The sequence below is a fragment of the Pinus tabuliformis genome, chromosome 3_1 (assembly GCF_031772625.1).
Source record: "Pinus tabuliformis cultivar Carrire ecotype Pingquan chromosome 3_1, CPIR1, whole genome shotgun sequence".
In the NCBI taxonomy this organism is placed as follows: domain Eukaryota; kingdom Viridiplantae; phylum Streptophyta; class Pinopsida; order Pinales; family Pinaceae; genus Pinus; species Pinus tabuliformis.
This window is the reverse complement of record NC_142301.1, coordinates 791,975,584-792,002,011: the sequence shown is the minus strand read 5'-3', so window position 1 is coordinate 792,002,011 and position 26,428 is coordinate 791,975,584. Positions and strand designations below refer to the sequence as shown.

Sequence of the window (26,428 nt, the reverse complement as noted above, 5' to 3'; positions counted from 1 at the left end):
CTGACCAGCATAGCCTTTTTGATGTTTTTATCCATTATACCTTGCGCGTCCCATACGGAGTCTATCACAAACCAGAACTGGCTTGGATCTTCATTCCCTATACCTTGAAAGGTCGGTAACTTGACTGTGCAGCCATCCCTATTTTAGGAGGTGGTGGAAGAGGTGGTGAGGGTTGAGGTGGTGTGGGCGGACGCGACGTGGTTGATTGGGGTGATAGCGTAGATGGAGGTGGTATCAGCGGGAGGCGTTCTGTAATCAACTGGACTGCACTTCTGGGCGAGAACCTAGCGAGATCTTCCTCGCTTTCCCGCGAGATAGAAATCAGAGGACTGTTCCCTGCTCCTCCCGTTCCTCGGTAACCTCTTCCACTCCGTGTTACCCCAGACATTAATGTATGTGCATAATCTGTTTTTCGCACAACAGCATCTTAATCCAAGTGTTTAATGACTTGATGTACCAACCCCGCGGTCCTTGGAGAAATTGTCTTTCCGCTTCGTTGTAGCTTACAGTGGTATCTATTGCGAATTCAGTGATAAATCCTCCAATGATTCGATCTACCCAGTGATCAACCGCGCGCGCGAGTTTGTCTTCAGTGGCTTCTAGTCTACGCACCAGTTTTGGGGTCCACACTATCGGCTGGTCTAATCTGCACCTTCCCACGCTATCAGCTAACTTTGTGATCCACTCATACAATTCTATCGGGAATGTTACGAAGAAGATCTCATGTATGTCTGTGAGGATATAGCGATCCAACCACTATTCCTCTGATATTTGCAAGTTCTTGTTTTCCTGAACCGCGAACTCGTGGAGCTTCAGATCCCACCAATCTTTGAGCTCTTTCTTTGTAGGATTCCAGTGTTCCCACATTAGACACCCCTTAGGCAGATGTCGGTCCCGGCAACAGAACCATTTGTTGGCTTATATGGGCTTGACCCAGGTTCGGAAGAATTACTTAGCTAAACAAATCCCGTAGCTACCGGCCCTTTTGGCAACAGCCCACGAAGTGCTCACTGAGGTCTCACCCGAGGTAGCAGGGGAGGGTTTTGGAACCAGGTTTCCATATGCTGGGGATGTCTTGGATGTGGTTTGGGGCTCGCGCGCTGTTCTGCAGCCTTGCACTACGCTAGATCCGTGCAGATTGGAATACCCTTATCGTGTTTATTACAGATTGAATCACTTATTACTGGTTTGATCTAGTTAAAACGGTCTTTAAGCAAACATTTATTACTTTTGGTTACTTCGCGCATCAAGATTAATCCAGTTCACATGTATTCAACCGTAGCAAATGCAGAAATCATAACAGTTCATTTATCATAAAAGAGTAAAGTCGCAATCAACACAGAATTCAAAAGAAACTTATCTTTATTATCAATCTTCAACAATACATCCAGATCCACCCTACGCACTCAGCTGCAGGGATCTGCGCACACAACTGCGAACTTTCCAAGCCTCTACACACACAGCTGCAGAGCCTCTACCTTCTACCCTACTCCCTCGACTCGGACTTACAACTGCTCTCAGACTATTCACCCATTACATCATAGAATCAAAAATCCAAAACTGAACTGCCTTTCCCTCATAGAGCCTCGCTCTATTTATACTTTCCCTTGGCCCGCGATCCCACCACGGGCCGACTCTATTACTATTTCTTTACAATATTTTCGGGCGGACTACCCTTTGACTCAACCTCCTATAGCTCGCGCTCCGCACTTTCCGCGGAGTCTTTTACCCTAATATTACCCAAAATTTTGGCTTCGCACCCCATACTCGTTCTGCGAGGCTTTCACTACCCAACATCCACAGCATCCATAATAGAATGTTAAATGCCAACATTGTGACAAAGTTGGCCATATGAAAGATTGTTGTTTTGATCTTCATCCATCTAAGCATTGTCATAAAACCACTCATTCTTCAAACGGATGCTTCAAAAACAATCCTCCTGCAATGACAAAGATTCATCTTGGATAGATCGGTTCTCGGCAATGGGCTTCAATAGCCAAGAAGATATTTCAGTCATATGTCAGAACTTGTTCTAGAGTATTGAACAGTCTTGCAGTTGAGTTTTCTCCATCTGCTCACCTTGTATTTGACAGGGGGGAAGTGATGGTCATTTACAAGCTTCAAAGCCACATCAAGCAAGCCGGAGCAACAACCTGCCATACCAGATTCAGAGTCGTAGTCAAAGATAGAGATGCCCTTGAGCATGTCTTTGGTTGGTGGTCGGCCCTAAACCATCTATGCGGGGTTAAGACCTCCCTTTTCAGGTTGAGCTTCTCCCTCTTCAAAGAATTGGGGATACTTCTTCTAGCAGAAGACTTCAGCTTCTTGCCAATTCTGGAAGAGTTTCAAGAATTGTATTAAGCATTCCAGAGTTGGTGGTCATCCTTAAACCACTGCAGGTTGTAGACCTACCTTTTCCAAGTTGAAGGTCTCCCTCTTCAAAGAATTAGGGACACTTCCTCTAGCATAATATTTCAGCTTCTTGCTATATTTGGAAGAGTTCTGGGAACTCCACTAAGCATTCCAATGTTGGTGGTAATCCTTAAACCACTGTCGGCTGAGACCTCGAGTTCTCCCACATTATGCCATCATTTCAGAGAGCACATTTATCTTATTGTTGTCAAGCATTATTGTATTTTGTATTATAGCTCTCTTCTTAGACTCGAATATCCCTCTTCGGATTAAGGGAGGGAATGTTGGACACGTAATCCGCTAAGGGTTATGGTGTGGAAGTTGAACAGTCAAAGGCAGTCCAAGAGACCTTGGAAGATGAATCCAAGAGTCACAAGAGTGTATTATAAATGTATATCATGTGAATAAGAGATGCATCTAGTGCTTATCTTTCATATTTCACGTTGCCATGGTTGTGTTTAACCTATTTCTTAAGGTTTCTTTTGTAATGAGCAGTGTAGGTGTTTGAACTCCTTCAGGATTGGAAACTAATGAGATCCTTAATTCTTCTTGGCTGCAACCAGTCCATAGTTCTTCAAAAGTGGGATCTTCCTTCCAACTGTTAAGTCCTGCATCAAATGCACCCAAATAGGTGGCAATCCTAACAAAGCAGTGATCACAAGTTCTTTGTCTAGAACAATTTCATCAATGGCCAAAAGATCATCTCTGATTCTTGCTATTTTCACAAAGAAGGGTGTCGTTGTGTCTTCTATAGTCATCTTTGTGGTCCTTAGTTCATTCTTCAAGCTTGCTACTTGACCAATGTTCTTAATGGTGAATATCTTTGACAAGGCCTCATACATTTCTTGAGCATGATTAATGTTGGCTATAAATGGGACAAGGTTTCCCTTTATTTTTTCTACCACTAGAGTCATGGCCACTAATTCTAATTCTTTGAACTTCACTTTATCGGCATCATTGGAGTCCTTTGTAGGCTCCTTTACTTTTCCTTTGACCAAGTCTAGTACCTTGTTCTTTTCAAGAATGAAGTCAATCCTCTTTCTCCAAGCCCTATAGTTTGAGGCTCCTTCAAGTTTGTTTTCTTCCTTGATTGTGTTAGACATTGTCCTTGAAGATAGTAGACTTCTTCCCTTGAATAGTCCTTTTGAATGATTCCTTGATCAAGCGCTTGAGACTGCCTTTTTCTTCTTTCTTCACTAAAGCTCTGAAACCATGTTAGAAAATCAGAAAGGCAGAAAGATTTTTTTATACTTGATAATTACTTGTGATGTTCTTGATTTCTTACTAGATTTCTTTTATATCTTCTTTCCTTTTAGTTCATCAAGCAATTACCAAAGCAATAGCACATAAATCAATGGACCCCAGATATAGGCACATAGCCAGGGGAAAACCCCTCTCTAGGGGAAAACCCAGTTAGTAATTCTTCCTTCAATAGTTTTCCTAAGATAATACAAGACTCTAGACCTTGGCACGAACTTTCCTCCACACCAAGTCAGCGTTCTTCTTCCTTTGTAGATGATCCTATTAGACTTGGCAGCAATAGCAACACTTTCTTGGACCCAGTAACTACGATCTTGCTTGGGAGAATTCGATCTTGGCAAAAAGACTTCGATCTTGACTTAGGAACTTCGATCTTGGCCTAATACAGCTTTTAGAGGCAGCAGCACCCAACAACAACAACTTCAACCTATACTTGTTCAGGCAGCAGCAACTCGCAGTGGCATCAACAAGAGAACTTCGATCTTCCAAACTAGGGCACGACAAAGAGAGAGAGAGACACCAAAATTTCGATTTTCCTTCCTTCTTTCACCTTGACCAAACTCGCACTTCTTTAACCGTCTTCCTTCACTTCGCACTTTTTCCCAACTTCAAAGAGATATCGAACTTGCTTGAGTTGTTCTTCTCCAAATGAATTCGAATTGCTTCTTTTATAACCTTTAGGTGAGTTCAAATAGCCCTCCTTGAGGCCGACTTGATCATCATAAGGCCAACTTGGTGTGGAGGCAACCTGTTTCAGTTTTTACTCAATATTAAGCCCTTTTACATGATTCAAAAGCCCAAGAAGGGTCTCTTTAAAAGTACAATGACTCCATTAGCTCAGAATAAATCCTAGAAGTCCTCAATGGAGACTTTGACCTAAAACGTGATCACCTAAGCATGAAACCCATGCTTTACTAAGTCAGAATAATAATAATAATTATTATTTTCCTTATTCTTTTGACAAGTACATTACATGATGACTCAAATACAATAATGAAGACCGAACCTAGTGACATTTTCCAACAAAAAGAAGGGTTTTGATAGAAACTCTACAAATTGGTAAAGTAAAAGGCAAGGTAAAGCCTCACTCTTCAAGCATCTCATTATTAAAAAATTCTGAAATAATTTTCGTTTTATTTTTATATACTAGCTCGATGTAAATTTCCTATCTTCTAGCTGGTAAAACCCTTGGAAAAAAAAGAAAATAATTAAATATCTTGACTAAGGAAGTGATGTATCTATTTTCTGGAGTTTATTTTGCCATATGTTATATAGGTATATCTAGTTTATGTGTGTAGATATGTAGAAGTACATTGTTGTAGCAGAATTGTTAATTTTAGCTGGCATGTTCTTTGCTAAGGACAGTCACTTAAAAAACCATATATTTGTTAGACCATTTTATTTTTGTTAGCAATCCCATGAAACATTATCAAACTGACAGTGACTGAAGAAAGAACATAAAGGATCGATGTTGAAGACAAGCTAAGAAAAGAGTACACAGGATTTGGCACAAGCCAGGGAAAACCCCTACATCAATTCTTCTTATTATTAATATCGAATGTTCAACAAAGAGTGAGAGTACAATAACAACAGTCAAAATGACTTTGACTGATGAAGATTTGTGTTACTCAAACTGTAATACTAGCATGAAGTTCTAGTTAGTGCAGCTTATTGTCCACTGTGTTTTTATCCAATTGAACCAATGGTTATCCCTTCAACTGTGTCTCTCACTGGCATGCATGAATATCATCTTCGATGGCCATTACGACTGATATAGACCCATGAAAAGACCTTCGGCTCCCTTGACTGTGAAGACTGTGGTTTTCCCTGAGATGAATCATGGATTCAGCCTCATGAGTAGAGGTGTTTTGTCTCATAAATGTTGATTTATGGTAGTAGCATCGGATGTGCTCTAATACTCAAAATTTGCAGGGAGGCTAGGATATATGTATTCCACAATACCCAGAAATCGTTTTGGGAAATTCCACCCGGAGACAGTTTTATTAAAATAATTAATTATTTTTAATGGGTACCTAAGTCTAAACTTAGAAAATTAAAATAATTAAAGGGTATTAATTAAATTGTGGGTGAAACTTATAGAAAGAGACGAGGATCAAGTCAATATGATCTAAGTCATTGATTAGAATCTAATATGGGTTGTTGATTACTCAACTGGAGGATTATAAGAAGGACTTCAATGGGCATTTGGAAGATACACCAAGCAGGTACTCAGTTACCCAAGTAAGATCAATTTTCTCACTGGTCGAAGTTCGGCAAGAGGAAATAGGATCAGAGGACTTGCAAGTGAGAAGGAGAGAGGGTATCAGCATCAGTTAGGAGTGCAAGAGCAGAAGGAAGACACAGAGCAGAGGAGGGACAGCGCAAAGGCTGTGACGCCGAGATTGCGCAGTCCCTACGCTAAAGTTGACACAGTGACGCAGAGGGTTGACGCAGTGAGACGCAGAGCGGGCATCAAGTCCTCTCTAGAGTCAGAATCTCGCTAAGAAGCATGACAATATTGGTTGTAAAATTTCTCACACAAATTCCTCTTCTATTCTACTGGTTGTATCTTGTACATGAGATTTTTATTGAAGATCAATAAATAAACCCTCATCTGTTACACTGGTTTTCCCACATTGGGTATTTCCAAGGACAATTGTCCAAAAATAACTATGCCATTGTGATTATACTTGTGCTAGTATTTTTCTTTGCATTTACTTTCCGCAGTATTTTAATTGTGAAGGCTGCAGTAGAATTTATTTCAATATTTGTTCTAGAAGAACTGTGAATAACTTATTTCTGAATTAATAAGTAGAATAAATAATATCAGTCACTACAATTGGATTTCTATTAAGAAATTTTCACATGGTATCATAGCCAACTTAAGCAAGAGTGCAGACCGGAAGAGCCAACGTTGAAGAGAAGGAGGGAATTTGAAATTGTTGCATAGGCAGAAAATCAAATCCCCAAAAGGATTGTGCAGTCCAGTCTAGGAGGGAAAAAAATTTGTGGGAAAATCTCTCTCTAAGAGAGTCAACAAAGAGAAATCTTTCCAGATCGAATTTTGCCAGTGACAGAGGGAGCAACACAAAAGCTTTAGTGAAGAGAAGGTTTTTGGTGTGACACAGTTTTTCTGCAGCAGTGGTTGGGGCAGAAAAGCATCAAAAATCGATAGGAAAAATAGCACAAGGAAGGATGGAAAATCAAGATGTCTCTGAATTATCTTCCAAATTGAAAGAAGAATTTGCTCGCTTGTCAAGTTCAGCGTCAGCAAACGTTTGGTATATTGATAGCGGAGCTTCAACTCGTATGACTGGAGTACAATAATATTTCTCAATCTATCAAAAAGAGCAAATAGATTTCTAGATTACTATGGGAAACAGAATGAAGTGTACTCCAGTAGGGAGAGACACCATAGCATTTCTGATGAAAGCAGGAACCAGCATCGAAACCACTAATGTTCTGCATGTGCCCAGGTTAGGAATGAATCTGATTTCAGTGTCCTAGCTACAGGACAAAGGATACGATGTATACTTCATTGAAAGGAAAGTATACGTCAAACATCCAAGTTGGAAGAAGAAGATTCAAATTGGAGCTCGAAGTAACAGACTATATAGATTGCAGCATGAGTCTCCAATGGCACTAATAAGCAACAATCATAATGGTGAAAAGGAACTAAACGAACTGTGGCACAAACTAATGGGACACTTTAACCATGGAGCACTGAGGATGCTCAGAGAGATTGTTACAGGAGTTCCAGTACTTAGTACTAAACATGATGATGTATGCAAAGGATGCGTACTAGGGAAGTATGCTAAAGCTGCTTTTTCCAGAAGTAACAACAAAGCAGAAGGTGTATTGGGATTGATACACTCAGATATTTGTGGCCCAATGTCCGCAAGAGCTCTTAGTGGTGGTGAATACTTCGTCACCTTTATTGATGATCACTCTAGAAAAACCTGGATCTATTTCTTAAATACCAAAGATTAGGTCCTTGATCAATGCAGAGAGTTTAAGGCTCTCGTAGAGAACTTGACAGGGAAAAAGATAAAGGTGTTGCGTTCAAATAATGGTGGAGAGTACACAGACAAAGACTTCACAGATTTATGCGCAAAGGAGGGCATCAAAAGAGAATGGACAGCTCCATATAATCCAGAGCATAACGGAGTAGCAGAGCGAAAGAATAGAACTATCGTTGGGGCAGCAAAAGCTATGTTGTATGCCTAGGACTTGCCTAGAATCTTATGGGCAGAGGCTTGCAACACAGCTGTGTATATTAGAATAGAACTCTTCACAGAGCATTGGGAAAGAAAATGCATGACGGTGTCTTCACAGGGAAGAAGTCGAAGGTGAATCATCTCAGGATATTCGAAAGTGTTGCATATTGTCACATTCCAAACGAGAAGCGTAGTAAATTGGATCAGACTGTGGAAAAGGGGTACCTCGTAGGATATAGCAAGACCTCGAAGGCATATAGAATCTACATTCCTAGCAGCAGGAAGACTGTAGTAAGACGGGATGCAAAGTTCATGGCGGATACTACTGAAACAATGGAGCAGCCCTGCTGCTAGATAAGCCCAGACTTGATGAAAATCTTCTTACTGTTGTACAAAACTTCTGCATGGTTATGATTGAAACCCTGATTCGACTGAAACCCTCAATGTAGAGGATTTGTTAATGGTATAAACAGTGGATGTCAACTGTAGCACTGACTGCCAGAACAATCTGCCCATGCATCTTCCCTTCCTTGATTATGATATTAATGATAAGCAAAGTAGATTATACTGTAGTAACCTATACTGAATATATTAACCAATGAGACAGATCAATGCTTCAGAGAATGAAGGCCGGTGGATACTACTAGACTTATTATTGAGATTGAAGACACTGCAAAACTCTGACATTCCTTAGAACTGAAGTCAGAGGACCTTTGGCATTAGGATCATCATAGAGCTTTGTTCCTTTCACCTCTTCATAGGCACCTAAGGGTATAGAACTAGCTAGTGCCACTAAGAAATATGGCTGCGAGGATCAGTGAGTTCTGAGCTAGTAACGTATCTTTTCTTACTACACCAACTATTTTCCCCAAGATTTGAATCTGACTTTAATTTAAAACAGTGAATTCTCAACCATGGTGTCCTGTTACAGAATCAAAAAATATGCTCAGCAATGCCTAGAGGATCAGCCTCAATTTGGCAATTTCCTTTTGAAGGCATAGATGTATCAAGCCACATAAGTTGATGCTATTGGATAGTTTACATATATATGTAGTTTCGATGACATATTAACTATGCATCACTGCCAATATATATTGCAGAGACGCAAGGTAGATCGATGCCATTCATACCATTCAAACTGACTACAATGTAGAGGAACATGTCATTTGACCTGTGTATTAATGATGTACATAATGCAAAGGAACAAAGCCTTATACATCAGGAGCCATATGTACTATGTAGCGAGCGAGCCAGAGACGCATATATACACACAGAAGGGAGTGAGACATATGTACTGTGAAGCCTACAGGTCGCACAGGAACAATGTCTCTATGATCGCAGACGAATAGATGAACAGTGTATAATGTAGTATACAAGAGATGTGAGACTGTAACTGAGAGGATATAATAACAAGGTCCCTTGAAAATGTGGTCTGAGAACAATGAATATTTATAGTGAGAGCCAGAGAAGTCTTCCTGTAGCGAGAACAGGAGACTTCTATACGAGAGTAATACCAAAAGCCTGCAAACTTCATATGCTAGAACAATTTGTATGCCAAGACTTCCTCGATTTGAACAGATTGCAAATTTGAGTGTCAAGACAGGATCAACCATAGAGAGTAACTGAGCTATCATATCAATATATATATCACTTGAATTGTGATGCCATACATAATTGAGAACTGAGATCGTTCAAAAGCTATAAGGCTGAGACATACATATATACTACTATGTTGAGATATATTCTACTGAGATATGCGTCACATAGCATATATTATATGTAGCAGAAGCTATAGACCATCCTTCCTTTGTAATGTACATAAAGGTGCCGAGATCGAAGCTATACACACATGTGCCAACCATAAATATACAACAGAGAGACCTTACCATGCATTAGTGCAGAGATCAAGAGTGCGAAAGTTGTGCCATCCTTGCTAAGTGGAAACTGAAATGTGATGCCAAGACTGTAGACATTGAAGTACCGTAATGTAGTATGAGAGAAGTCACCAAGGAGATGTTATTATGAAACATCAAGATCCATCCTCTAAGAAATTTTGAGGAAGGCCCTGGCACCGAGATATAGTGAACAAGATCGATGATGTGAAAAGACTTGAGTGCAACAAAGATGTGAGAGCTACATATGCCAACAGAACTTCAATCTAAATTCCGATCCAAGGAGATCTTCGAACTTCTATAACTTTAATGCCAGAATTTATCCATAGATACAGACTCCTGTGCGATGATCTAAATGAGAACTCATTGATCTCTGAAACCCTGCTTCAAGGTTGACTTTAGGCTTGTCCTCATCTGGCTCTGATACCATGTTAATTTTAGATAGCATGTTCTTTGCTAAGGCCAGACAATTAAAAATCCATATATTTGTTAGACCATTTTATTTTTGTTAGTAATCCCATGAAACATTATCAAACTGACAGCAACTGAAGAAAGAACATAAAGGATCGATGTTGAAGACAAGCTAAGAAAAGAGTACATAAGATGTGGCACAACCAAGGGAAAAACCCCAAAATGGGGAAAACCCTATATCAATTCTTTTTATTATTAATATCGAATTTTCAGCAGAGATAGAGAATACAATAACAAAAGTCAAAATGACTTGACTGATGAAGATCTGAGTGACTCAAACTGTAATACCAGCATGAAGTTTTGGTTAGGGCAGCTTACTGTCCACTGTGTTTTTATCCAATTGAACCAAGGGTTATCCCTTTAACTGTGGCTCTCACTGGCATGCATGAATATGATCTCCGTTGGCCATTAGGACTGATATAGACCCATGAAAAGACCTTCCACTCCCTTGACTGTGAAGACTGTGGTTCTGCCTGAGATGAATCATGGAGACGACCTCATGGGGAGATGTGTTCATTCTCATAAACAAGCCCAGAAAGCATTGTACCATCTCAGCCTGCTAAGCTACTATCAAACTTGGACTAGATGACATGGTCCATGCTCAGATTAGCGACTGTCCTTCTTGAAAGGTCTTGGCCTTGACACAGAGGTAAACCCAAACAAAACCCTCCTTCGACCTTCCACAGAAACTCGGCTATCTTAGACTTCAATCCAAGGAAAATAGATGTATCTAATGAGGGAGAAAGTACCACTATATATACAATTCGGTGGAGGTCATGGGACATGACCATTGGACTTGATGAGCCGACGTAAGGATGAGGCCAACCTTATAAATTTACTTGTGAGAGAACATAAACAAAAAAATCCACTTCTGCTTGTCCAAATGAGACGATCTTTATATCGATTTTGGTCCTCTCGAAGAGAGGAATTCAATGCCGCAATATATTCCCCATAGGAGCTGTCCAGAGTGGAATTTGGCCCTAGTTGCCAATTTTAACAAGAATTTGATTTGCAAATTTTTACTCAACAAGGCTCCATTTCTACAAGCATTTTTATTTTGATTTGTTTTAGCTCATATTGGTTTATCAAGTTTATACTTTAAATAATTGGCTGATATTTACTTATTTCAGCCCTTAAATTTTTATTTAATAGTTGAAATAAATTTACAGGTTGTTAACCTAGGGAGGTTCAGCCCCAAGACCTCATAAGGTGAATTTCCAGCTTGTTCGAAATTCATTTTATTGCAAGTCAAAAGGGTAAGAATGATCTATAAAACTTAATCTTCTACCTTTAACCTCCTTGCCCCCAAGTCCAAGATCTAGAAGTGTTTAGAAACTTTTGGGTGAGTTTTCAAAGGGTTAGCTTGTTGATTTCTGCATTTTCTACATAAATCTAACCAAAATCAATTGCGTTGTAGTATAGATGGATAAGTGAGTGATGTTAGAGCAAAAGATGAAAGTGAAAACCTCAAGACCAAGTGCATAATCAAACATTGCGCAAAACAGAGTCACAGAAATATGGATCAAAGAGGTCAAATGCACAAAAATGTAATGCAACAAGGGTTGTTATGCATGACACAAATCAGTCTTAACTTGCTGAAATCTATTTTAAAAAATTATCCTTGGAAAGCTACAAGTGTCATTCAAAACCAATGTCACACTTATTGTTATCGACAATTTATCGCCAAGGCTCCAAAATTTTAATTATCAGCAATATTGGGGAAAATATTGAAAATTATTGGGAAACATTAAAAAATACAAAAATATCATTTTTTTTCAATTATTCAACTTCTGAAACAATATCAACATCAAATAAACACACTGCTACATAAATATGAAAATAAAATCGATATATAAGATGTAGAAGATGTCAAGTGATAGTAGATAGATCAGATATCGATATTAAAATATGATATTTGTCATGAGCCATATGATCTAATAGAATGGTACAGAATCATATCCAAACAAAATAAATGTATCTCATGAGATTAATCATCGCAATGATAACAATGGCTTTCCCCTTGTTTGATTGATGATGGTCAATTCATCTTCAGCAATGTTATCAGAACTAGACCAAAAGATTGGTTGACCAGAAAATACATAAAATATTCAAATTTTGAAAAGAAAATATAATTCATGTGCATCCATATGAATCCAATTTATTATACACAATCACGTAAATAATAAGGGTGCATATAACCAAAATATCAATGAGTGTAATCCAGCTCTGAATCGAAATATATCAATAGAGAGGCTCTAAATGGCCTCCGAAATCCAAAGAAAATCATGCTACAACAAATAGCCAACATTGGGATTATATTCATTAAGATCACCCACTAAACATTAAATTAAGATAGAAAAAGCTTAACATCCTATCAATAATTCTACTTGAGTGAAGTGTACATTTTTACTAGAGTCATGAAGCAGAAGCTCAATGGTCAATGCCACCAACATCAAGGTACATAGAGGGCTTGGTGATCTCGATTAAATGTTAGTTCCATACCCTTGTACATCACAAAATGCAGTAGAAACATTGCAATCTCACCAATCCTAAAATACTAAAGACTGTTAAGTCTGCTGGATTTTGAGTGGGATCTAAAATTCTACTTTCTCCATATGAAATCCAATGAGGTTGCAACCACTCTCAAACATTCCGAGTCAATTAATGGTAATGTTAAAAAATTAAATAGAAAGATTACTTTAAAAATCTAATATTATCATTAACTATTAAAGTATGTGCCTAATAAGATGAATATTGGGAAATGAAACAATAGATTTCTCATTGTTTGCTTGATGGAAATAGGACAAGTATCCTCATAGGTCAATCCCTTAAATCACTTTAAAAAAAATAGGGTTAATTTATTTTAAATGGTGATAAGTTGTAATTGGCAAACAGGACAATAATTTCAAAACTATCATGATATTTACCCAAATTATCACGATAAAATCAAAACAGAAATTATCACAATAAGTTGTAGCGATAATATCAGTGAGGGGCAGTTTAGCAATAATTCCAATATTATTGCAATATGTGCAACATTGTTGTGAAGGTGATGCCATATCACGCTCGCAAGAACTAGGTTACAACAATAACTAGACACTCAAATCCATATTATAATACATGGGTATTAGGAGAGAAACGTTTATATGTGCTCAAGGAAGACTCTAAATGTTATGTTCAAGTCTTCAACACTATAAGCAAAGTAAATAAAGTAAAATTGAAAGCACTCATCAAAACTTTAAAGCTAACCTCCCAATCCCTGTTCCCGTGAGATTTAATTGGGATGCATTTATCCCTCGTCCATTGTGTGCAACCTCACCAAAATCCCATCCTTCTCCATACCTATAAATAATAGCATTGTTGAAATCAAACATAGAGAATAAAATCTAAACAGATAATTATAGTGAATTCTGATAAATCTAATTGAAGCATCTCTAACATTATTCAATAGAATTAGAAAATAGAAGATAAGCACATAACAGCTAAGTGTAGAAAGAATTTCTTATCAAAATTGCTTTAACATTCATTTTAAAGGTAATCAAACATAGTAACCTGAACTTCTTATACTTACATGTAAATCTTAGTACCATCCACGCCATTTTTCTCCCTTGATAACCTATCAAGAGCATTTCTTGCACTAACCTACATGCATAAATATAAGGCTTCCAATCATTCCAAAGATTGTTTTGAATAAGAAAACTGAAAAAAACCCTAAAAATCAATTATCCAACACACTCCATTTTCTTACGAATCTAGCTTAAATGTATCATCACATCGTTAGACAAAGAAACAATAAATAAAAAACAGAATACAGGTGACTAGGAATTGTAAAATAAAATGCCATTAAGGTAAAGGGAATCCATTAATCCTTGTGGAAAATCATGCGACAAAGTCATGGAATTGCTTGTGGTACCCTAAGGAGCAACCTTCACATATCGAAAGACCATGAGCTTTTTAAAAGAGTTGAAATCTTGTGAGGAACTCTACCAATTCAACACCACAAAGTGTACTATACTGTTAGCTGCTTTATATAGGAAATATTAACGCCAAAGAGGACTACATCATTAGAAAGGTTTGCCTCATTTGTCAATTGAGTCTAGCCCAAGTGGTTGACTGAGGAGCGTTATCCTTCCCACCATAGATCCATTAAACTGAACGACAGGTAGAGCTCTTTTGAGTATATTGCTGTATTGGCCTTCAGCCCTGAAGAATCCAGTTTACCCTGCTATGATCCTCAGAATGAGGAGAAGTGCCTAGTGGATTTCCACAGCAGGTTTATCCTTGAAAATGAAAAACGCTACACCTTATTAACTCCTCGCGACATTCTTTAAGCTCACCCATATATTATAATGCAACATTATAATGTTTTTTACTTTCCTAAATGATTGAGTTGTTTGAAAACAGGTCAAGTTGTTTTTTAAGTTCTTTTTAAGGACATGTCTTGTATTAAACAGAAAATATGTATAAAGAGAAGAAAGAATTGAAAGAAGATTATCTCAAAGGAGCAGACAAAAAGTTTAAAAACTTTCCTTAATGATACTAGGACAAAAAGCAAGTCTGAATAAGCACAGCCATCTATACACTTGGCATCATTAATCAGGAAAGAACCCTTTGCCCATTATTGAATATGTTAATTTTTGTAGCATTGAACAGGTGTTCTAGTCTCAACTTTGGTCAGAGAAGCTAAGAAACACAAGATCTCCAAAACCCAGAAAAGGTTCCAGGAGAAAACACCTAGAGACAGCTCAATTAAGTTGATTGATCAATAATTAAATATTTCCTAAGTCTAACTTAGGAAAAGTAATTAATTAACAGTAATTAATTGAGAAAGGTGAGAATTCTCTAGAAACTCACACAGATCGAGTTGGAGATGATCTTAGCCGTTGATGGGGATCTAATCATGGTTGTTGGTTCACCAACGAGAGATTATAAGTGCAATCAAGTTAAATACGCAGATCGAGTTATCCAACTACAGAAGTCGAGCAGGGAAGAAGAGTTCGAGCCAAAAGGGATGTAGAGACAGAGCAGGAGCAGAGACAGTGATTCCAGAGGAGTATCCAGTTTCGAAGAGGCAGCAACAAAGAGATCGAGTTATTCCACTAGATGTTGCACAGGTAGCTTCAGAGAGGCAGTTCAATTTGGCTGAGCAGGGGGTCGATTCAGTTGTTGAAGGCCGAGAAAACTTTCTAGAGGGTCGGAGGATCGCTTCTAGCAGCAACAGCAAGCAGAATGACTTGATTAGAGGCATATTCAGGTTGTGCGTGTGAGCATCTGCACAACCACTGTGCAGAGGCATATGCAAGGTTTCTTAAGGGCCACTTTTCTAAGGCAGGTTGTCTCGGGATTGCCTGTTGGAGAAACAAAATTCTCTCTAATAATTTTGGCCAGATTATTTTTCGGGGATAGCCAGTTTGGCATTCAGTTTTGTACATGCAGCATGAACACCCATAGATTTTGTTGTTTTAAATGATTTAATTGTTGACGAGGGCCTTTTGCCCCTCCATACGCTAGAATAGGGGATTTTGGCATTACAAAATATATATATATATATATATATATATATATATATATATATATATATTAATTGTAAGGGAAGTTGAGAACCTCCTCTCTAAATAGAGGTGCACTTCCTCTCATTTTCTCATGGTTGGGTTGTGGCAAAAATCCCTTAGCAAGTTTGAAATTTCTAAAATTTCCGCTTGATTCTGAAGCTTGACTATGGAGGAATAAGTCAAGCAACTTCTTGGAAGATTTTGTTGATGTGGATGGTTCTCTTTTTTTTATGGATATTGATATATTTCGACAATGAGGCCTTGTTGATGTGCATAGACTTTTTTTCATTTATGATTATTGGTGAACTTTGATGATATGTGCTCTTAAACATGATTTATCTTCTTGCAATCTTATTTATTGTTGATGGATAAGGGTTATTAAATTAAACATTCATCATGGTTTTGCTAGTATTTTTATCTCTTTACTCTCCTTGAACTAGGTTCTTCATTAAGTTCTCTTGAGGCAACCTAAGTTAAGATCCCTCCCTTATTTATCCTTGAACATTGTAAGGTGCCTAGCCCAAGCCTCTAGGGTACACAAGTTAGTCTGCCTTAGTCCTTGAAGCCAAATCTACTCCAAACCTCTTTGGATCTCTCAAAAAGCTCTTCTGAGATAACCTAAGCTAAACTTGCTCCTTTATCCCATCTTTGAAGATTGAAGGACACTAGGGTTGGAGGTCCAAGGGACACAGGTTGGCCTTCGATGCTTCCTTGCACACACATACATCTTCTCTCTCTCTGAGTGTGTTACTCCTCGATTCCACATGTCCCCAAAAAAATAATGGCAAGTTAAGGAACTGATCTTCTATCCTCCACCCCCTTTTCTCTTATAAATCATTCAAACTATTTGTTTAGGTTCCACTCTCCTGGTGACTCTTTTGTTATTTGTTTACAGCATAGTTTTAAAAGCCAGAACCGGTGACTAGACCGTTCCACCTACCAAACCAGGTTCCAAACTGAAACTGGTCAAACTGGGACTGGCCAGATCTCAATGAACTGGTCTTTAAAAAAATACATGAAATAATTAGTTTTTAATGAAAAAAACTACTTTTAAGATTTAAAACCATGATTCCAAACCAATAGAGATAAAATATGCAAAGTTTGCTCATTTATATAATAGGTAAAGGTGAGAATATCACATTGGCACCGAGTGCAATACATATCAACAACATAATACATAATCAATGGGGCTCTAAATGGCCTCTAAAGTCCAAAAACAATGTTATAAGCTATGGGGTCACTGGCCTACTACAAGTCTACATATCAGTGATCAACATGATCACTCCTCATCATGATCAAACTCATCACCACTACTAGACAAGTGTTAAGTTATGGTATGTTCTATGCTTATAATAGCTTACTTCTTGTCCTTATTATATTCCACAGATTAGCAATCACATGTACATAAAGTAAAGTGCAGATAGAACATCAAACGATCGACAGAAAACAAGCCAAGACAAGAGACACAAGATGTGGCGGCTAGCCAGGGACAAACCCCACAATATGTGGGGAAACCCTTTGATCAAATCTTCTTTTATCTTCAATAATTCAGCAGAGAGAAATAGTACAATAAATCTTATTCATATCAGCAGTAGCAAACCCTAGATCAGCAGCATCAGCATTAGCAGCTTCATCATCAAACTAGGGCAAATGATATCTCACAAACCGACCGTTAGATCAGCTTGATTCCACCACCAAAAGTTGCGGCTTCCAGAGGAGGTTCAGATGAACCTATAGCACAGTTCAGATGAGGACATCTTCTAGTCCACGCAGGTCATACTTTACTTCTGCAGTTGTAGCTTCAGTTTCGGCAGCTTCTAGCTTCAAACTAGGGCAGTCGATATCTTGCAAACTGTCTGTCGGACTGACTTGATTCCACCACCAAAAGTTGCAGCTTTCAGAGGAGTTTCAGATGAACCTACAGCGCAGTTCAGATGAGGAGATCTTCTATTCAACGCAGGTCAACCTTTACTTCTGCAATTGCAACTTTAGTTTCAGCAGCTTCCGGCTTCACATGTGTGAGGGAGAGACCCTTTTCTGCGCAGTAGAGAAGAGACTCTTTTCTACGCTGTAGAGAGAGAGAGATGTGATGAGATGACTGAGTCCAAATGAGGAAAAGTCCTCCTGTATTTATACATAATGTTGGTGATTGAATAGATGCGACTGTTGGGCTTCTGAACCTACATGAGTTGTAGGTCGGCTTGATAATAATTCCATAATCAAAATAAATTCATATCTCCATGAATACTTATCGAAATCAAATGATCTTTATATCAATCCTACACCTCTCGACGAGAGGAATCTAATAAAAATATTATCAGCCATGAATATGATAACCCACATGAAGTTTTGCCCTAGTTGCCAATTTTAACACTCCCTCTCAACTAGGGAGAACTTCATCTACAATCTCTCTATCGGTCGTTACTATTCATCCATCAAATGCACTGCCCTGTACAGCCTGTCCCTTGCTCTGCTCTGCTCTATTCTGCATGTTCTGCTTTGTCTTGTTCTGCCCTGTACTGATCTGTATTGTTCTGCTCTATTCTGCTCTGCTCTTGTATTGTTCTGTTTTGCTCTGCTTTTGTCCGAATTATGAAGAAGAAGAAATGATCGAGGATGTATCATACTGACTCAAAGTCAGTCTCAGATTATGTACCACTGGTCCTAGACCAGTCTCAACCAACCCGAAGTCAGCGTCATAGTGAGTACAACTCCACTGGTCCCAGACCAGTATCATCCTCCACTGACTGAAAGTCAATCTTAGAGTGTGTACCACTGGTCCCAGACCAGTCTCAACCGACCCGAAGTCAGCTTCATAGTAAGTACCACTCCTACCACTGGTCCCAGACCAGTATCGCAGTCTCAGAGAGTGTACCACTCTCACTCGTCCCAGACTAGTAATGCACTGACATGAAGTCAGTCTCAGAGTATGTACCACTGGTCCCAAACCAATCTCAACCGACCCGAAGTCAGTGTCATAGTATGGTACAACTCCTACCACTGATCCCAGACCAGTATCATTGATCCCAGATCAATGGAGGTCATCCTAGCGTAGGGAGTACGGTAGAAACAACAATGCGTCCATCGGTACTACTATGGTCCCTAACTTCATTTCCCTGCTCATTGATCAGATGAGAGGTACTTCCCATGAGTCCTAGACTGCATGGGTAGGATGCCTCGACAAGAGAACTAATCAATCCTGTCCTCACAGGAGAACACATCAATCCTGCTACAATCGCCATGGAGAACACATCAATCCAGGCCTCACAAGAGAACACATCAATCCTGCTACAATGTCGCCACAGGGTGTACATGTATACCACCAGGGGATAGTGAATCATCATGTGGTCATACGCTGCTCCAAGAAGCACCCCGCACCCCCTGGAGCTCCCAGAGCTCAATGCATCATACATGACCCTCAGCGGAGGGTCTTTGAACAACTCCAAGTTGTTCTTTGAAAGTCAGAAATTTTACTTTCCTAAGGGATTTTGTCAGAATGTCAGCGACCTGTTCATCTGTACCGATATGTTGGAGCCTTATCGCTCCCCGCTGCACCATATCTCAAAAATAGTGGTATTTGATATTGATATGCTTGGAGCGATCATGAAATACGGGATTCTCTGACAAACGAATCCCACTCTGGTTGTCACAAAGGGTCACGGCAGTATCCAATGTAAATCCAAACAGCTCACTAAAGAGCTTTCGCAACCAAACTGCCTCACAGGATGCCATGCTGGCAGTAATATACTCTGCTTCGGTGGTGCTCAAGGCCACCGACTTCTGCTTCCTGCTCATCCAGGATATCGAAGTAGATCCCAAGGAGAAACAACACTCGGAAGTGCTATTACAGTCCTCCACATTGCCTACCCAATCAGCATCTGTGTATCCAAATAGTCTCACATCTCCGGCAGTGTATCTTAACCCATAAATGATAGTGCCACGAAGATATCTCAACAGATTCTTGGCACCAATCCAATGTATGTGGTGGGGTTCAACCATATGTTGACTCAACGTGTTGACTGCGAAGCATATATCTGGACGGGAGTTCACTAAGACAATTAATGCTCCGACGAGTTGCCAATACTATGTAGCATTTCGTAAAACAGGGCCAGCAGCACTACCGCTTAACTTCTTGAAGTCAAGCTCCATCGGGGTAGTTACAGGCTTGCAGTCCACCATACTGAATCTTTCCAATATCTTCACCACATATTTTCCTTGAGATAGGAAAGTTTCTCCTAGCTTCTGCCACACTTCGAGTCCTAGGAAATAGTGCATCAGTCCTAGGTCCTTCATTTCAAATTCAGAAGCCAACTCCCTCTTACATTTGAAAATGAGAAGGTCTGCACCTGTTAGAAAGAGGTCATCCACATACAACACCAATATGAGCAGTTTATCATCTTCAACCTTAAAGTAAAGGTTAGGATCGGCTTCACTCCTAGTGAATCCGAGCTTCATCAAGTAGCTGTCGATCCTCTCATACAATGCTCGGGGTGCTTGCTTTAGCCCATAGAGAGCCTTCTTCAACCTGTATACATGAGACTTTCGATCATAAATCTCAAATCCTTCAGGTTGCTCCACGTAGACCTCTTCTTTGATCGAGCCGTGTAAGAACGTGGTCTTGACATCCATCTAATGTAGGTTCCATCCTTGTGAAGCAGCAAGGGCTATGATCAAGCGGATGGTCGTATATCTGGAAACAGGTGCAAATATCTCATCATAGTCTATACCTTCCTTCTGGGAGAAACCACGAGCAACAAAACGAGCCTTATACTTTTCCATACTTCCATTTGCTGCATGCTTTATCTTGTAAAGCCATTTGGAAGTAACAATTGTCTTGTCCTGGGGTCTGGGAACTACTTCCCAAACATCATTCTTCATGATAGACTCATATTCTTCGGTCATAGCATCCTTCCATACTTGATGCTTGACGGCATCTGAGAATGATGAAGGCTCATTCTGTATGATCGTGCTCATGATGGTCAGGTATCCCTGATACCTATTAGGTTTCTTACTTTCACGAAAGGTTCCTCGGGGTGTAGCATGTCCTTCAGCATCATCAAGTAGCCCCCTAAGCCATGAAGGCCTCTTCCTAGAAGAGGAAGGCTCATGTGGAGGAGGATCAATCGGATCCATGGGTTCTTCTACATCAGGCATTGATTCATCATCCTTTTCTTTCGATTCCCTGGTGTCGGCTTCTTGAGAGCTCCTCAAAGTCGGAAGATTGTTCACCTTGCTGAGAGCCATATCTTCGTCAAAGGTGACACCATGACTAATTACGACTTCCCTCTGACCGGCTACATAGATTCTATAGCCTTTAGTATTTTCACCATAGCCCACGAAAATTCCCTTCTTTCCAGATGCACCCAATTTATTTCTTTTCTCTTTCGGCACATGAAAATATACAAGGCTTCCAAAAATTCTAAAATGAGAAACATCAGGTTTCTTACCGGTGAACTTTTCTTCAGGAGTCTTGGAACCCAATGCTTGATGAGGGCATCGATTTTGTACATATACGGCAGTGTTTGCAACTTCAGCCCATAGAAACTTTGGAAGTCTTTGATCATGTAGCATGGCCCGGACAACTTCCATAATCGTGCGGTTCTTCCTTTCCGCCACACCATTCCGTTCAGGAGTATATGGTGTAGTAGTCTCCCTCTTGATGCCAGCCTCTTTACAAAAACCATGGAACTTATTAGATTCATATTCAATCCCATTATCAGTTCTTAAGATCTTGATCTTCTTTTCGGTTTGATTCTTGATCAGGGCTTTGAAGTGTCAAAATCAAAAGAACACTTCATCCTTCTTTTGCAAGAAGTATATCCAGGTCTTTCGAGAATAGTCATCTGTAAAAGTAAGATAATATGAATATCCTCCCAAAGAGTTCACAGGCATCATACCAGATATGTCTGAGTGAACTAGTTGTAATATATCGGAGGTCTTGCTTTGACTTGAAGCGAATGGTCCCCTTTTGAGCTTTCCTTCGGCACATCCCGAACATACACCTTCTTTCTCTACTTGGAATTCGGACATCCCTGTTACCATCTATCTTACATCAGGTAGAGCTTTGTAATGAAGGTGGGCAAACCTCCGATGCCAAAGTTCGAACTGAAGAGTTGTGTCACAAGACATGACACCTAGTAGACTTCCACCGACCTGATATAAAGAATCAACTCGAAACCCAAGAGTGAAAGCATCTTTAACATTATTTTTCCATATACGTACCTTGCCATCGTTGAAGGTTACCTTGTAGCCTTTCTCTTCCATTGCCGAGATGGATACCAGGTTCTTTTTGAGATCAGGTACATATAATACATCTTGTAAGTGAATCATATTACCTTGATTCAATTTGAGAGAAACATTGCCTACACCTTTCACGGGGTATTTCATGTCATCTCCAAGGACAATTTCCAGGTTAGTTTCTTTCTCTACCAGATTATGGAGTACTTCTTTGTAACCAGTGAAGTGTCTTGAGGCACCACTATCAATGAGCCAAATTCCCATTGAGTCCAAAGGAGCAGAGGTAGATAGAGCAGCTGGTAGATAATATTCAGCCTACTTATTGTCAACAGTGTTAGATTCATACCTGGAATTTCTAGCCTTCTTGAATGGTTGCCCTCTTCCTTGATTTCCAGCATTCCTTTTACCTTTGCTGTTGAATTTTCCATTCCTTCGATTACCATGAGAGGGATTTTGATCATCGTCACGGTGAGAGTCCTTTCTATCAGGACATTCCCTTGCATAGTGACCTGCTTTATTGCAAATGAAACATCGTCCTTTTCTTCCACCCTTAGGTCCAGCCTTTCTTTTCGATTTAGACCCAGAATTATTTCTTTTCTTAGCATGAGAAGAAAAAGCAGCAGGAGGACCTTTAGGCAAGGGCATTTCTTGCTCTTCTACCCTTGTTTCTTCTTGAATGCATCTAGCCATTAATTCCTCGAAACCAGGAATTACATTATTGTTCAAAAGAGTAGTCCTGAACACGTACCATTCGGATGGTAATCCTCCAAGAGTTGTGAGTGCCATTTCTCTGTCAGTAATAGTCTCCCCAATAGATAGGAGATCGTTCTTGATCTCAGTGATTCTTAAGAAGTATGCTTGCATACTCTCATCTTTACCCTTCTTGATTTCCCTCAGCTTATTTCTCAGAAACAAAACTTGATTTTCATCATTAACATTAAATAAATTCACGAGTCTATCGTAGATTTCCTTGGAGGTGTCTAGTTCAGAGATGTAGGCCACCAAGCACCTGTCGATAGAGTCCCGGATAATCTTCTTCACTTTAATTTCTCTGTTCTTCTATTTGTTCCTGGCAGCAGGAGGTGCATTTGATGGAGGCTGAACAATATTGCCTCTCACATGATCCAACACTCCTTGATCCTCAAGGGCTTGTTAAAATTGGCAACTAGGGCAAAACTTCATGTGGGTCATCATATTCATGGTTGATAATATTTTTATTAAATTACTCCCATCGAGAGATGTAGGATTGATATAAAGATCATCCGATTCCGATAAATATTCATGGAGATATGAATTTATTTTGATTATGGAATTATTATCAAGCCGACCTACAACTCATGTAGGCTCAGAAGCCCAACAGTCGCATATATTCAAACACCAACATTGTGTATAAATATAGGAGGACTTTTCCTCATTTGGACTCACTAATCTCATCACATCTCTCTCTCTCTACTGCGTAGAAAAGAGTCTCTTCTCTAATGCGCAGAAAAGGGTTTCCCCACACATTGTGGGGTTCATCCCTGGCTAGCCGCCACATCTTGTGTCTCTTGTCTTGGCTTGTTTTCTGTCGATCGTTTAATGTTCTATCTACACTTTACTTTATATACATGTGATTGCTAATCTGTAGAATATAATAAGGAAAAGAAGTAAACTGTTATAAGCATAGAACATACCATAACTTAACATGGTATCAAAGTTGAGGTGAAGACAAAGCCCGAGCAAGAGCAAGAGCAATCACCGAAGAGAAGATTGGCAAGGCTATCCTAAAAGAACCGTGGGGTCCTCAACACTCTTTCCTGCCGAAGACAAGCTTCATGAGAAAGCTAACTATCACGGATGGAAGATGTCTATCGATCTAACCCTAGAAGAACAAGGAGTGTTGGACCATGTGAGAGGCAATATTGTTGAGCCTCCACCAAATCCATCCGTTGCTGCCTGGAACAAATGGAAAAATGGAGAAGGCAAAACAAAGAAGATCATTCGGGACTCTATCGACGAGCACTTGGTGGCCTACATCTCTGACCTGAACACCTCCAAGGAAATCTACGATAGACTGGTGAGTTTATTTAAAGTTAATGATGCAAATCAAGTTTTGTTTCTTAGAAATAAGCTGAGGGAAATCAAGAAAGGTAAAGATGAGAGTATGCAAGCGTACTTCTTAAGAATCACCGAGATCAAGAACGATCTCCTATCTATTTGGGAGACTATTACTAATAGGGAAATGGACGTCACGACTCTTGGAGGATTACCATCCGAATGGTACATGTTCAGGACTACTCTTCTGAACAATCATGTAATTCTTGGTTTCAAAGAATTAATGGCCAGATGCATTCAAGAAGAAACAAGGGTAGAAGAGCAAGAAATGCCCATGCCTAAAGGTCCTCCTGCTGCCTTTTCTTCTCATGCTAAGAAAAGAAATAATTCCAAGACTAAATCAAAAGGAAACGCTGGACCTAAGGGTGGAAGAAAAGGACAATGTTACATCTACGATAAAGCAGGTCACTATGCAAGGGAGTGCCTTAATAGAAAGGACTCACACCGGGATGACGATCAAAATCCCTCTGATGGCAATCAAAGGAATGACAAATTCAATAGCAAAGGTAAGAGGAGAGTTGGGAATCAAGGAAGAGGACAACCATTCAGGAAGGCTAGAAATTCCAAGATGTACTAAATGCACCTAACCTCAAAAAGAACTTGGTATCCATCTTGGCAATGGAAGACAAAGGCTACAAGGTAACCTTCAGCGATGGTAAGGTACGTATATGGAAAAATAATGTTAAAGATGCCTTTACTCTTGGGTTTCGAGTTGATTCTTTATATTAGGTCGGTGGAAGTCCGCTAGGTGTCATGTCTTGTGACACAACTCTTCAGTCTAAACTTTGGCATCAAAGGTTTGCCCACCTTCATTACAAAGCTCTACCCGACGTAACACAGATGGTAACAGGGATGCCCGAATTCCAAGTAGAGAAAGAAGGTGTATGTTCGGGATGTGCCGAACGAAAGCTCAAAAGGGGACCACTCCCCTCAAGCCTAAGCAAGACCTCCGATATATTACAGTTGATTCACTCAGGCATACCTGAGGTTGGCATTTAGAGGGAGAGTACTACACCACATACTCCAAAGAAGAATGGTGTGGCACCGTACGATTGTGGAAGCTATCTCTATGGGTAGATGATGTAACAATGTCGGATGTGGAAGAACCGATGGATCCTATTTATCCACCTGAGCCTTCCTCTTCCAGGAAGAGGCCTTCATGGCTTAAGGGGATACTTTATGATGCTAAAAGACATGCTACACCTCGAGGAACCTTCTGTGAAAGTAAGAAACCCAACAGGTATCAGGGATACCTGACCAGTATGAGCACAATTATACAAAATGAGCCTTCATCATTCTCAGATGTCATCAAGCATCAAGTATGGAAGGATGCTATGACCATTATGGAGAATGATGTCTGGGAAGTAATTTCCAGACCCCAGGACAAGACAATTGTTACTTCAAAATGGCTTTACAAGATAAAGTTGTAGCAAATGGAAGTACGGAATAGTATAAGGCTCGTTTTGTTGCTTGTGGTTTCTCCTAGAAGGAAGGTATAGACTATGATGTGATATTTGCACCTGTTGCCAAATATATGACCATCCGCTTGATCATAGCCCTTGTGGCTTCACAAGGATGGAACCTACATCAGATGGATGTCAAGACCGCGTTCTTGCACGGTTCGATCAAAGAAGAGGTCTATGTGGAGCAACCCGAAGGATATGAGATTTACGATTGAAAATCTCATGTATGCAGGTTGAAGAAGGCTCTCTATGGGCTGAAGCAAGCACCCCGAGCATGGTATGAGAGGATCGATAGCTACTTGATGAAGTTGGGATTCACTAGGAGTGAAGCCCATCCTAACCTTTACTTTAAGGTTGAAGATGACAAGCCTCTCATACTGGTGTTGTATGTGGATGACCTCTTTCTAACAGGTGCATACCCTCTCATTCACAAATGTAAGAGGGAGTTGGCTTCTGAATTTGAAATGAAGAACCAAGAACTTGAAGTGTGGCAAAAGCCAGGGGAAAATTTCCTATCTCAAGGAAAATATGTGGTAAAAATATTGGAAAGATTCGGTATGATACACTACAAGCCTGTGACTACCTTGAGGTTCTTAACTTTCAAAAGTTATATGGTAGTGATGTCGAACCAGATTTGGGAAATACCTCTGAGTTTCAAAAACTCATTCACGTTGATGTTCTTGGTGAACCTCCGTCCGAACATATGTTTTGCAGTTAGCATTGTGAGTTCATATTTGGTTGAGCCTCACTAGATTGGTGCCAAGAATCTTCTGATATGTCTTCAAGACACAATCTCTCATGGATTGAGATACACTGTCAGAAATATGAAA

The 26,428-nt window shown here is 39.7% G+C and overlaps 1 protein-coding gene across 5 annotated transcripts in view; it reads right to left on the bottom strand.

Annotated features, from left to right (window-relative positions):
- Window positions 1–26,428, bottom strand: part of LDA (limit dextrinase) — a 433,493-nt gene that overhangs the window by 199,966 nt on the left and 207,099 nt on the right. For all 5 annotated transcript variants that reach the window (XM_089411946.1, XM_089411948.1, XM_089411949.1 and 2 more), the window contains 2 exons: window positions 13,824–13,894; window positions 13,502–13,594 (listed from right to left, as the gene is read on the bottom strand). In XM_089411946.1, coding sequence (XP_089268072.1) covers window positions 13,502–13,594; window positions 13,824–13,894 — 164 coding nt within the window. The remainder of the gene's footprint in view (window positions 1–13,501; window positions 13,595–13,823; window positions 13,895–26,428) is intronic.